At 32.7% G+C, this 13,917-nt stretch overlaps 1 protein-coding gene across 1 annotated transcript in view; it reads left to right on the top strand.

Moving 5' to 3' along the window:
• Nucleotides 1-154: 154 nt before the first annotated feature.
• Nucleotides 155-13,917, top strand: part of LOC134242258 (NFX1-type zinc finger-containing protein 1-like) — a 28,340-nt gene continuing 14,577 nt past the window's right edge. The window contains exons 1-2 of the mRNA XM_062724344.1: nt 155-265; nt 350-403. Coding sequence (XP_062580328.1) covers nt 221-265; nt 350-403 — 99 coding nt within the window. The 5' untranslated portion in view covers nt 155-220. The remainder of the gene's footprint in view (nt 266-349; nt 404-13,917) is intronic.

The raw sequence follows: 13,917 nt of genomic DNA, 5'->3' as shown, positions 1-13,917 counted from the left end.
CCTATTTTTCCCTTGGTTAACCATTATAGAGATTTATATTTAGTGTAATTTACATCGTGAAATTATTTAGATTACTTATGTTATGATCAAAAGCCTCAAAATCCTTCCATAAAAAATTCTTAAAGTATTATTCCGAACTTTTTTTATATTGCAGGGACTAACAATTCCAGATACACATAAAAAAGTGTTCTTTCTTCTTGCTCTTTTCCGAGAAGTCACTATGATGCATGTTTACGACGTCAAAAAACGGAGATTTAAAGCAGAAGTAGGTTATAAATTTTGGAATAAATAGAAATTCATTTTTGTTGTAAAATATCCAAACCATGGCAAAATATATTATTATTTTTAGGCTATTCAGAAACTCCTGGATGCATTGGAAGACGCAAGCTGTCTTCAAAACGAGGTTTGTCAATTTTATTTAATCTTAACATATACACTGCACAAAAATGCTTGTTAGATCATTTGTTGACAAAGATGATTCTTCAAGATAAAACCATTGACATGTTATATTATATATAAAAAATGGGTGTCGGCTATGGTACATTTAATTTTAATCATTCAAAGAATATTGCTCTGTGATGAAAACAAACACATGCTAAAAATCTGGTTTGTGTAGCTATGCTAGGATTGTATTGCCAAGCGAAGGTAGAATTGTTCTACCTGATACCCTATCTGACAATGACGTCATTTCCGATATGTAACGCCATTGGTTTCCAGATTTGAATACTGAGCTAGATGTCTATGCAACAGAAAGATAAAAAATTGGGAACTAATTAGAATACAAATAAAAAAAATTTGCAGATTCTATTTAATTAATTATTATTTATATGAGGTATAATAATTATATTTTTACAACGTACAGTGTGGATGAAATAGATTTAGAAGCTTGAATTCTCTAAATTCTACATGTATGATTTCCCCGTCAAACAATTACATACTGTAAAACTGTACGATTTATATTTTCAAAGTCGATAAAGTTAAATGATTGTTGTAAACTTGAAATGGGATTATAATCTCACATTATACACCGTCATTTACTTGTGATTTTTTTTATCAGTTAGATAATCACATTAAATTATTATTTGCTCCAGCTATCAAATTGTCCTTAACAAATTGAAAAGGTAGGAAAATGGTTTAATTAATTATCGAAGTGTCGAAAAATTTTCACAGCCGTGGTTTACCCTTGCATTTGAGCAATTTTAATATAACAGATGATAATCAGTACATATGAACATGGTACAAGACCATATATGTTAACAAAGCCCAGTGTATTTGTGGAGAATGTATTGCAGACATTACAAACACAGAAATAATTCTTACGGCAGTAAATCACTTCTAATATCTGAACTGCCTACAAAGAAAATTAACCGTTTGGCTCTTTTTTTTAAAAAAAAAATCTTAACGCCTAGTAGTAAACAAGCTCTTTTTTTCAATTTTGTAACAGGGATTCCAGCTCATCAACATTCTTTAGTTGCATTTATTTAATTATAATATTATTTGAATGTCGTTTGCTTATTCGATCGCGTGTCTTTCGGCTGATAGTCAAATAGTGGACTACAAGCTGGCACCCCTAGATTTATTATATGAGCTGTCCCATGCAAAAAGGGCCCTTAAGGTTAAAATTATCAAAATTGACTTTTCAACATTAATTTGAAAAAAAAAATGATTAAAAAAACCCTAATGAAGATTTTTTTTATTGATGAAACACAGATAATGATTTTGCAGCGGTTAAAATGCTTTTGTTTTTTCCTCATAACGTTATAAGCTTTAAAAAATGTGACGTCATGTTTGGCATGCATATTTAAACAGGGAAAAAGAAATTTTTAAAAAATGAAGAAAAGCTATGTGTTAAATATTTTTGACATCACTGGGTGAAAAAAGTGGTTTCCCATCATGGGAAACTTTATGGAAACCACATGGAAACCTCAAGTTTACATCATGTTTCCCAGTGGTTTCCGTAGCGGATGCTAGGTTATTCCGCCAAGTTTCCGTGACACGGAAACCCCCTACGCTCCGATTCCATAAGGTATCCCGTACCACGGAAACCTCTGTAAACCTGAAGTTTCCCGAACATCCATGTAGTTTCCCGTTATGGGAAACCTGAAGATTCCACTGGTTTCCAGAATCAGGAAACTTGATGGAATCGGAGCGTAGGGGGTTTCCATGGAATGGAAACTTGGTGGAATCTTTAGGTTTCCTTTTACGGGAAACTACATGGAAGCTCGGGAAACCTCACGATTCCTGAAGTTTCCTTGACTCAGGAAACCATATGGAATCGGAGCGTAGTGGTTTCCATGGAATGGAAACTTGATGGAATCTTTAGGTTTCCTTATACGGGAAACTACATGGAAGCTCGGGAAACCTCATGATTCCTAAAGTTTCCTTGACTCGGGAAACCATATGGAATATGAGCGTAGTGGTTTCCGTGGAATGGAAACTTGATGGAATCTTAAGGTTCTCTTTTATGGGAAACTACATGGAAGCTCGTGAAGCCTTATGATTCCTGAAGTTTCCTTGACTCAGGAAACTATTTGGAACTTGTGTAGCACTTTCTGTGTGGCGGAAACTTGGTGGAATTATCGAAGAGTCCCATATCTGGTGGAAATTACTGGGAAACTTCAAGATTCCCTAACTTTTCTAAAGGTAGCAATGTGAAATAATGGGTATTCTTTTAAAATCTATCAAAAAAATTTATTACATGTAAAAGAAAAAAGCATTACCATTTTATATGTTTAATAATTCATTTGATGTACAAAAACTGTAACTGAATTTTTCAATGATATCAAAATATTAAATAAATTCATATGTCTTAGATAAACAATGGAACAGTCTTTCACATTTAAGTCCATTCATAAGGGTCATTAAGTACTTCTTTCAAGATCAGTTTCCTGGTTTTCTTCACATCACCTATGATCTGCAATATTCATACAAAATTATTATATGATGTCAGAATTATAATGCTTGAATATAACTTAGAAATCTAAGAGATCAGTAAATGTCCTTTAATATACCAATATCAATAATTACTTTCCATGACCATGATACATATGATTTCAGCATTTAATGTATCTCTTTAATATTAAATGCTTTATGATAAGTGAAAAAAATAACATAAAATAAATAATGTTTTCAGCCTTATTATGTCATTGAGAATATATTACTACAAAAGCTAGATTACACCAGCAGAGAAATATACTCTGGACTACGATTTTAAATAAAGAAATACAGTAGATTTTGATACTAACCTTTGACCTAGAAAATTAGTCCAAGGTCACTCCTCATCCTCTATCCACAGGCTCTCTGTAGTTTAAGTTTGAGAGAGAAATATGCACAGAAAAAGTGATTTCAGATGGAGTGATGGGTAGACACTGAATTAGGGCATCCACAGAACAGGACCTTAAAATAATGCAATATATATGTATTACAGTATATATACACATGTACTTGTATGTTAATGATTTATCATATGCTGCATTGGACACATATGATTTTATCATGGTTTAAGTATACATGTATCTTATGAGTAATTTTATACTGGTATTGCATGTATGCTCAGTTTATTTAAGAAATAAATAACAAGTTTATAAACTTCAATGGGAGAGATACTGTACCACAAATGTATATATAAACAAATATTTCCATTTCTAATTTTTTTCTCTGTGATAACTCTTTGAAAGTTTTTGGAGTTTATTTCTTGATAATTCTGCCGGAATGTAAATTAGGCAGGTCGATAGGTCAGGAGCTAATGAGGCCTAATACGCATGCAAATCTCGTGCGCATCTGTCTCTGTGTCTGACGCTAAGGATGCCAAATATGCACGTAAATCTCGTGCGGCTCCCTATGTGTTTGACGTCAGTGGGCGAGGACTATTGAAATTGGCATGGAAGTCCTTGTGAATATAGTCTATGTCTACATTTTAAAAGTCTAAATCTACAATTTTATTTTATAATGAAATGGAAATATAAGGAATCACTGTCTAGTTTTGAGAGTATGCCAGGGACATCAACAATAGTGGGACACCTGGGATAATTTTAGCATAACGGGCTTCGCCCGTTATGCAAATTATCCCATGTTTCCCACTATTGTTGATACCCTGGCATACTCTCAAAACTAGACAGTGATTCCTTAAGTAATTTAATTTTTTTTTTCTTTCATATATTGACCAACATTATTTACATCCATTCATCATGTTCATGAATTGGCTGATCAAAATTCAGTCAGTTTTAGATCTATATGATATACCATAAAGGACTTTCACATTTACAAAAGTTATTCCCTTTCGCAGGGTCGATCTGGGGTCAACCGGCTTAAGACGCTGTTTTTCCCTCTTTAACAGTATCAACTTTGAGGGACAATATCTTAGAAATAAAATCTGTATGAACATATTCATTATGATTTTCATGTTGCCCCCATACTCTGGCAATACAGATACAGATTGTAATTGTCCAATATTTTTGAAGATTGAAAATATTAACAAGTAACTTACAAAGGACAAAGTGGGAAAAATGAGCGATACGCCGACAATTGGAGAAAACTCTTAGGATGTGAAATTTGTCTCTTGGTGATGAAAATTCTTGTTTTAATGTCACTGAAAAATTAAGAGACATTAAAAATTTAAGCGCTATTGTCATACACGCATCCTGTTTTTTCATCCATATAACCTTTTCATATCATAAAATTTACCAAAATTTAATACTTCAAATAATTTCATTGAATATCTATAAAATAAAGGAAACTCTAAAAACTTAGTGACTTGCAGAAATTAATCCTTGAAGAGAAAAAAATCTATCATATTTCATCTAAATATGTGCATAATGAGCCTTTTTTATTCATTTAGAACATATGGTATGTGCCTCATTTCCCCAAGAAATTTTCAAAGACAATGGACTATCTGTAAGCAGAAATCATTGCTGTTTACTTACATTGGAAAAATTATGAAAGTAATTAATTTCCTATTTTTTTATTTTAAATAATGCTAAAAATAATTTAATCTATGAAAGATAATCTAACTGACTGTAAAATAACATTTTTCATAATCTTAATCTATGGGCAGATCACTCTAACTTCATAAAACTACCTGATATTAAAGTAGAACTCTTTAGTGTGCAGTTTTTAGAGCTTCCTTTAAGTAATCAAAATACTGACCAGCAAGAAATCAGTTAATAAGCATTTCCTTTTTTTCATTCAAATTTTTGGAGAGATCTCAGAGTTTTTTCCTGTTCAATTCAGGTCCAAGACGACAAAGTTTTATTGAAGTGTATGTATTAGAGAGCTGATTGTATGTCAATCATAGCAATACACACATAACATGGAGGGGGCAAATTGTTTCAGCCCTAGCTTTTACATAAAACTTCTTGTAGCTCACAGCTGATATACCACAGTTCAATATTTAAATAAAATTTAGAATCTTTTTTTTCAGGCAATTTTCATATACATACTAATCATGAATGAATTACCACTTACCAAATGACCACATCCTGAATCATCATACATTTTCCATGATTTTATCTCACTGGTTTTCTTTTAAGTCACACAGTTTTCTTCTCTCTGAAATGATAAATTATGTCCAGGTACTGTTGCATTCTAATTTAAACTAATTATGTAATAGCATTAGCAACAACCGGGATGGAAGAAAAAATAACCAGAAGTCTCTGTCGAGACTGTAGCTCTACTGGTTTGTACTTATCAAAAACTGATGCACAGAATTATGTATCTTAGTATAGTCTACTCGTGTGCCAAGTTATATTGAAATCAGACTAAAATTTAAGGAGGAGTAGTGTTTGCAGACAGACGGACAGACAGACAGATGGACGGACGCATTTCTATTGCATAAGCTCTTCTGGTCTCTGACCAGTAGAGCAAACAAGATGCGCTTGTGAAACACAGCAACAAAGTTCGAAAATGCAATTTTTTTTTTAGCATACAGGTCACAGTCAAGATCACATAATCATTTTTCTTGTTGCCATTTGAAAGCACTTCATTAGTGGAGTATGCATACTAAATATGAAGCCACTATCTTGTATAGTTCTAAAGTTATGGTGAAGGTTTAAGTTGACGACAGACACTCAGACAGACACACAGATATACAGTTATAGCAAAAGTTTGAACATTATAACTTGGTATACACACAGCCACTTCGAGGTATCAAGGGTAAATTAAAATTCACAGCACAGCGGGACTGCATTTTGACTTTGAGGGATCAAGGCTATTTATGAAAGTACATTAGCTTTGTCATTACTCAGGGCTGTCACAGCACCTTTTGGTACAGGGACCGGGTCCCTCTATATTGGGAAAAATCCTCAACATTTTTGTCAAATTGGGAAAATTTTAAACATACCTTAATGTATTAAATTAACACCCCCCCCCCAAAAAAAAAATAATCATGAAAGCCATTTATCACTTTGAAAAGTATACTTGAAAAGCTAAAATTTACAGGACATAAGGTCTGATAAAATCTATATTTAACAGACCAAACATTTACTTGATAAGCAGGCTTTTTTCCATATGATACAGAGACTGATGGCCGGTTGCGTATCTATGGCTTAGATAAGTACAGCTCAGTGGTTGAACCGTGGATCACGTAAGCTGGGTTTAAACCCCAGTTGAGTCGGGTTTACCTGAGTCGCATTTCTGTTGCATGCTATAAAACTGAGTAAGGTTTACCTAATCTTGACTTACTTATATAAAATGTTGAAGAATAATAGGTTTCCTTATATTACAGCACTTCAAAACAAGTTTTAATATACTAGTAACTGGTTGAAAATTAAAAGTGCCGAAAAATACAATTCAATTTAATTCAAATCACGAAACTCAAACCATAAGAAAATATGAAATCGCAAACAGAATAAAGCTTTGCAAAAGACTAATAGAAGAAAACAGGGATGGGGGTCTTTGGACTTAAGTAATTTAGAAATAATACCAAAACTTAAGATATAGGTAAATAATAAAGGAACAATGTATAAATTTTTAGATTCTTAGTTTAAATTAAATTTTAAAAAATTATAAGACATTAGTTTTGAGTAAACACATATTAGCTATGTTTTTTTAGAGAATTTTATAAAGCGGCAAACTTGGACGGACATGCCTCCCCCTGCCCAGTTCCTACGGCATGTGGATAGCCTTATTAATCAGATAACTGAAAGGCTTTTTATCTCTAGGAGATTCGGCATGATTAGAAATTATTGGAATGCGTATCATCAGCTGGAAATTTACACCTTTCTTTTGGGAAAAAAGTACCTTTTTTGCATTGGGAACGGGCCGTTGAACGGCCCCAATTTTAGAGAATCGAGAGCCCTTTGAAAAAACTCATTATTCAAGCTGATGATTTATTTGCATTTCTTGAAATACTATCAATATTAATTCACTATTAGGCTTTTCTTTTTTTACATCTTCATCTCAACAGGTTAGACATTACCAAAAAAAAATCTTTTGAGCAGTAAACTATTTCAATAAACAATAAAACAAACCTAATCTCATCAGAAAAGTGGACAGGCTTTCACCTACATTCACTTTTTTATGTATATTTTTCCTCCATGTCATCGTCATGCATATGATTAAGGGTTATGCTACAGTATTGACTACAATCTATTCCCAACTGTTCTGATGAGGATATCCTTCATGAATAATCGGATAAGCTGAGACTGAAGACACTTTTTGTAGAAATATCGATGCTTTTATCAAAGTTTTGAACAAAAAATATTTAATTCATACCTTGCCATAAGTCGTAAGTTCCAACAAAAAGAGTTGGCTATCCGAAAAGTCAGAAAACACATGTATTCAAACCGGATGTTCTACTGTCTGAATTTAACTACGAAACCATGCTCGGTGTAACTATTATCATCCGGATAATTTGAGCGGGGTTAAAAATATTTATTTTTTTTTTTTCCGAAAAGGATTCATTTATATATAGAGAGAGAACATACATATGTAGCATACGTTTTAATAAACATGATAAAAGACGAAACGTTGCCATTTTACAACATACAAATATTACAGCATGCACATGCACGATGCCTTTGAGGCCTCCGTAATTAAGTTACTTACGCTTTATCACTGTCTCAAATCTCTCTCTCTCTCTCTCTCTCTCTCTCTCTCTCTCTCTCTTCTCTCTGCAATATATACACTTAACAATTTAAAACTTAGGTATCCAACTTTTCAAAATGGCGTCAGAACAAAAGATGCCTCCGATAGTGAAGATTTGTTGTTGCCAAATATTACAACTATTTACCGTAAAAAGTTAACAAAAATATACGTACACTAATCCTTCATCGTTGGCCATTGCATTTATCACAGTCTTAAAGACACTGGGTGGTGAAACCATCTTAACTTTTCACATTTACCAGCTGCTTACACCTTTTTCTTCGTCCTTCTCGATCCTCCAAAAATGGCGCCTCGGGAAATTGACCAATGAAATAAAGCGCCTACAGAGCGACGCAGGATGGGAAATATAAACTGTTTACATTCACTATGATTAAATGTGATTAAGAGATCTTCTATTAGAATTTAATTAAGTTTTCCCCTTTTCATTGAATAAAAAGAGGGGCTCCTAAATATTTTTGCTGATATATATGATGTGTAGGCCTAGTATATTTAGAAAAAAAAGCGGTTAAATACATGAGGCAAGAGCAGAAAAAAAAATGTTTCTTGCTTGACACCTCAACTTATTTGCCTTCGGGATATGGGTTTCGGGGCTTGGTTGTTGGTAGTGGCCGTCCTTGTTGAAAGTAACCCCCTCTCCCCGCTTCTTTTAACTGTTACATGGATGATTATGAATTTATAATGTCACACCAAAAGATGTTGAATTTTTAAAAGCACATTTTTTTTATTGTGAACTTTCCACAGGAATCCTAAAAGGCATGAAAATGAGCTATAATTATAACATGATTATCAAGAACAGTTTTTTTTTTTCAATAGTGATGATTGAAAAGTTCGGTGATTAATAATCCATTCAAAAAAAATTTTTTTGTTTTTTTTTTTTTTTTTGGGGGGGGGGGTTAAATTACTAATTGAACTCCCTCCTTTTCGGGGTTTAATTACATTTTGAGCCTGCTATCAATATTACTGGTGGACCTGCTAACTTTTCTCTAATTGCTACATGTACATTATACTTTAAACTCCTTGGCCTTTAGCTAAAAAAATTTCCCACATCATTTTAACACGTAAAATTGTTAAATGTATCAGAATGTTGAAAACCTTTTTCTTAGGAGAGTTATATCTCTAGGTGGAACAAAACTAACATCTAATCAAAGGCAGGAAAATATAACAGTATTTTAATTCAGTATTTTAGTCGTGGTTGGTATAAGTGAAGTCATAGGAAAGATTATGTCGAAAGTCATCTATACTCGTTGATGTGCAGGGCTGTACTTATGCATACAGCTTTAGCTGGTCCCGCCCTGTATTTCTTTAATGTTTTTTTTTTTCGTTAAGAAATCTGGTAAGGTATGCTAGTAAAAATAAAATCCCGGTTAGTTTATTACTCTAACTGAAATTACTTTCCTACAGGCCTGAAGATCGAGTCTATTAGTCACGCAAGTTTTTTTTTAAAAGAGTAGCATGTCGGCGAATAAAAATAAAGTACAGCGGCGGATCATAATATTATGATCCGCCGCTGTAGTGTACAACATAGATAAAGAAATGTTTGTTGAAGTAGACAAACTTCATACCTTTATAGAATGAAATCAACAAAAACTGCACAAAAATTCAATCGTGACAATTATACAATGGATTAATTATACAATTAATTCTTTTATTAAATAGATTGCCTTAGCTATAGCATGCACTACTTTAAAAGCCATTGTTCTTAAGGAAAACAAAATCATGCAAAATATTATAGACTTTTCTTTATCTAGAGCAATGGCCTTTGGAGAAAAAAAGGGCTGAAAATTTTAAAGTTTGTTAAATATAATGTATGTACATTTAGGACCCTACATTGTAATTTCATGCAAAAACGCAGGCGTTTACTACACGGAGATCTGCGTACACATATTTAAACAAAAAAAGGGAAAGAAAAAAAAAACGTTTTATGTGATGAATTATATTATAAACATTTATCTAATAAATGTCTTTGTAGTACGTTAGATTACAAATCTCACACAAAAAACCATCAACAATATTAAATACAGTTTTGATTTCACATTGATCTATTTACGTCATTCTGATTTAATATAATTATACACGACGAGAATTTAGATCTATTCAGTATATATATACCTATAGAAAATTATTTAATTTCTAAAGAGGATAGTTTTATTTTAAATCAGTAATGAAAATTGAAATAAAATTCTAAATAGTTTGTTCTTTCATTGAACGAACTTAAATGTAGGTTTTTTAATATTAATAAATATGTTCTCTTGTATAACTTTATTTATGGAATATACAATTTTTTAAATGATAAAAGAAACACGAATCATCATCTTAATTTAAAAGAATTTTCTGTCGGAGACTGTGTGTGTACATGCTCGACAACAGCCCATTGTTCCCTTTAGGTACAAAACCGTCTCAATTCACATAGAATATACAAAAAATACACAGTGACAGGTGTCTTCGCGACACGTGTCTCCACCTGAAATGGCACGTGAGGACAGGTGTCCCTCATTACACAGGCCGACCATAGTGACTTTTACAAAAGCGTTTTTTTTTGGGGGGGGGCATCTCATGGAAAAAAATAAAAAGCAACCCACCCACTCCCAATAATAAAATTAATAATTTAATAAATTAAAAAAAAAACAATATTCACTATTAATAGTAAAATACTAGTATGATAATACTCAACCCCCAGCCAATTCGATGAATGATTCTTATCTAACCAGTTTATATTAATATATTAATTCATATTAAAACAAAATCTTTACCACTTTCTAAACTTGTATTTAAAAACTTGAAACACTAAAAATGTAATTTTGACAAACCAACTGAAGTATTTTTTTCCTGACGGATTACCCCGGTATATAAGAAATGCCAACCTCTGGTATCTAACACAAATGCCTGGCAAGGTACCTTGATGTCTTGTGAATACATGTAATTATGTAAAAATAATTCTTCAATGTCAATTGCAAAATATTGGAAAAAAAATAAATTATTTTATTGAGGAACGCCTCACCTGTCCTTAATCAGTAATCGTAACTTGACATATTTCTTTATTTACTTTTAATCGATCTTTTTAGTAAACCTTGTCTGTAAATAATTTCAGTAAATGTACCCTTCCTTAGCTCTTCTATTTTTTCAAAGGAACATTCATCATAGACAGCTTTAAGAAAGTGGGATCGGAAATGATTGATTTCTACATAACTGCATGCACTTACTTTTTTCTATTCCACTTCACGCATTCTATACGAGTTTACCAAAACTTATGTGATAAATCAAATTCAAAATTAAATTAAATTCAGTTAAATAAAATTAAATTAAAATGGAATTGCGTTCACCGTGCTGAAATATTAAATTAATCACACAGAAATACACATCTAGTTATTTTAATTGTTTGAAGTTAATTATTTTGATACAGCATGTAAACACTTTTGAAATATTTCTATAATTGGTAAAAATATGGTAACATAATTAAATATTTAACTTTTTGTAAAATAAAAGGTAGGTGGGTTAGTATTGAGATATACTTTCACAGTTTTCCTGCCTGGGAAACATGGGGAAAACTACACATTGGTGGCTTCCATGTCGGGAATCTTTATGGAAACCACTGAGGCATGTTTACATGGTTTCCTATCTTGGGAAACTTACGGGAAACGACAGGTTGGATGTTTCCATATCGGGAATCTACATGGAAACCACCGGGGCATGGTTTCCTATCTAGGGAAACTTACAGGAAACCACAGGTTGATTGTTTCCATGTCGGGAATCTATGTGGAAACCACCGAGGTATGTTTCCATGGTTTCCTATCTTGGGAAACTTACGGAAAACCACAGGTTGATTGTTTCCATGTTGGGAATCTATGTGGAAACCACTATGTGGTTTCCATAAAATGGAAACTATATGGAAACTACTGATGTCACGATTCCCATATGTTTTCATCGGGTTTCCAATTTTGGGAAACCTGAGTTTTCATCCTGTGCATACAATACATATTTTACATGCTCGTATTTTACTTACATAAAAATATTTCCTTTTAAAAAATAATCCATTATGATAAAACAGATAATATTGTTATATACGATAGCTGTTCATTGTACAAGTAATGTTCATAAGGCCATTATAAATTAAAATATATCTAGATTCTCATCTCCTCCCAGCGAGATTTTTTTTTACTCCCGCCCTAACTTTTTACTTCCATGTTTCTTAATAATGATCGGTATTCAACTACCCGACTCAACTCTAGTTTTAAATCCCGCGAAAATCGGCATTAATGCATTTTACAACTGGGCCATTGAAAGATTGGTGATTATGTGAAGTAAGAAATAAATTGATCTCTACTATGACTTTTATTCGGATTTTCTACGAAATCTGCACCGATTGACCAGGTCAATAAAAAAATCTGCAAAGTATAAAAAATATAAAGTATTAGCCGCCTCTCACCTCGATTTTTTTTTTCAAAAATTCAGATGAGAATCTAGGAATTTTTTTAATATGGTCTAATCAGTATGATTTTTTTTAATTTTGTGATTTAAACTTATATATGAAGGATTGCTTCTAGAGTAAGGGTGGCGAATCCAGGAATTTTGTAAAGGGGGCGCAGCAGAAGGCAGGTGGTCTGCGGCTGCACCGAAGTCCCAAATGGGTCTAAGGAAAGGCCGTTGTGGGGGTTTTGTGTGGGGGTTTAGGGGCAAAACTACCGGAAGGTGACAATTTTTCTTTTACAAATAAAAGATGTTTTTTCCGTGATATAAGGACAATGGACAGAAAAGTTTTACATACGAAAAATTGAAACTGTGGGGGGGGGGGGGGCGCGCCCGATCCTGGACCCGCCTTTGATTAATAATCCATTTTTATTTTTCCTTACAAGTTAAACAAAGGGTCGTGATGGGGGGGGATCCCTGTTCATTCTTTTGTGTCTGGGTACAATGACACAACAGATCTCACTTACTAAACATACCAATATTGATTGTCATACACTGAAAAAAAATGATGCAGATAAAACATGTAATGTATGCCAAGACAATACTTCTGGTCACATTTTATGTATGTTTCTTTTGATATTGTACATGTTATTAATTCCCTTCAATATTGTCGGCCCCATCCGTCACAATATTTGTACCGAGTATTTGAACATTTTTTCATCAATTTCAGCTTGAATATTCAGCAAAATTTAAAACTGCAATTATGAGCGCGTCAAAATCAGATTCCTCCCAAATTATCTGAATTGGAACTATAATTATTAGCGAACCGACTTATAATTGAGTATATTCGGTAAACAACTAAATTTCATTCAAGACGCTTCTTTGGGGTATATGTCTTGCAGAAACATGCAATCCATCGGATTAAAGATGTAATATTTGATAAATAATCGTCTTATCCTCGGACCGTCATAATGAGTTCACAATATATTTTGAAGTTTAAAAGTCATTGATTCATCAAGAGCCCCCCTTCTTTCCTGCCTTATTTAGTTTGAACCCTTTTGACACGGGCGTAGTCAGGCGTACGTTTTTACGCACAAACGTCAACATCAATTTTGCAAAAAAAAGGAGAGACGTAATTTCCATGTAAGCCCTTAAAACATACATATCATTTTGCTACAATTAACGAATAAATAAATATTTTTTTTAAATAAAAAAGATACATGTACTTTGAAACAAATTTGAATTAAGATAAAAAATAAAAGAAAATTAACATAATCAATTCAACTGTATTTTGTATCATACTAAATCTTTCATATCCTTGCCTTTATATTGTGACTTTCTGATTTGTGCATGCTGTATTTATCTAAAAATTACTTAAAAACATTAAGGACACCAGCTTGAAATTTCAGCCAT

This window comes from Saccostrea cucullata, unplaced genomic scaffold, assembly GCF_032062105.1.
Source record: "Saccostrea cucullata isolate Sc308-1 unplaced genomic scaffold, CSIRO_AGI_Scuc_v1 ctg2661, whole genome shotgun sequence".
In the NCBI taxonomy this organism is placed as follows: domain Eukaryota; kingdom Metazoa; phylum Mollusca; class Bivalvia; order Ostreida; family Ostreidae; genus Saccostrea; species Saccostrea cuccullata.
The sequence above is the reverse complement of the archived record's forward strand: the minus strand, read 5'-3'. Positions and strand labels throughout refer to the sequence as shown.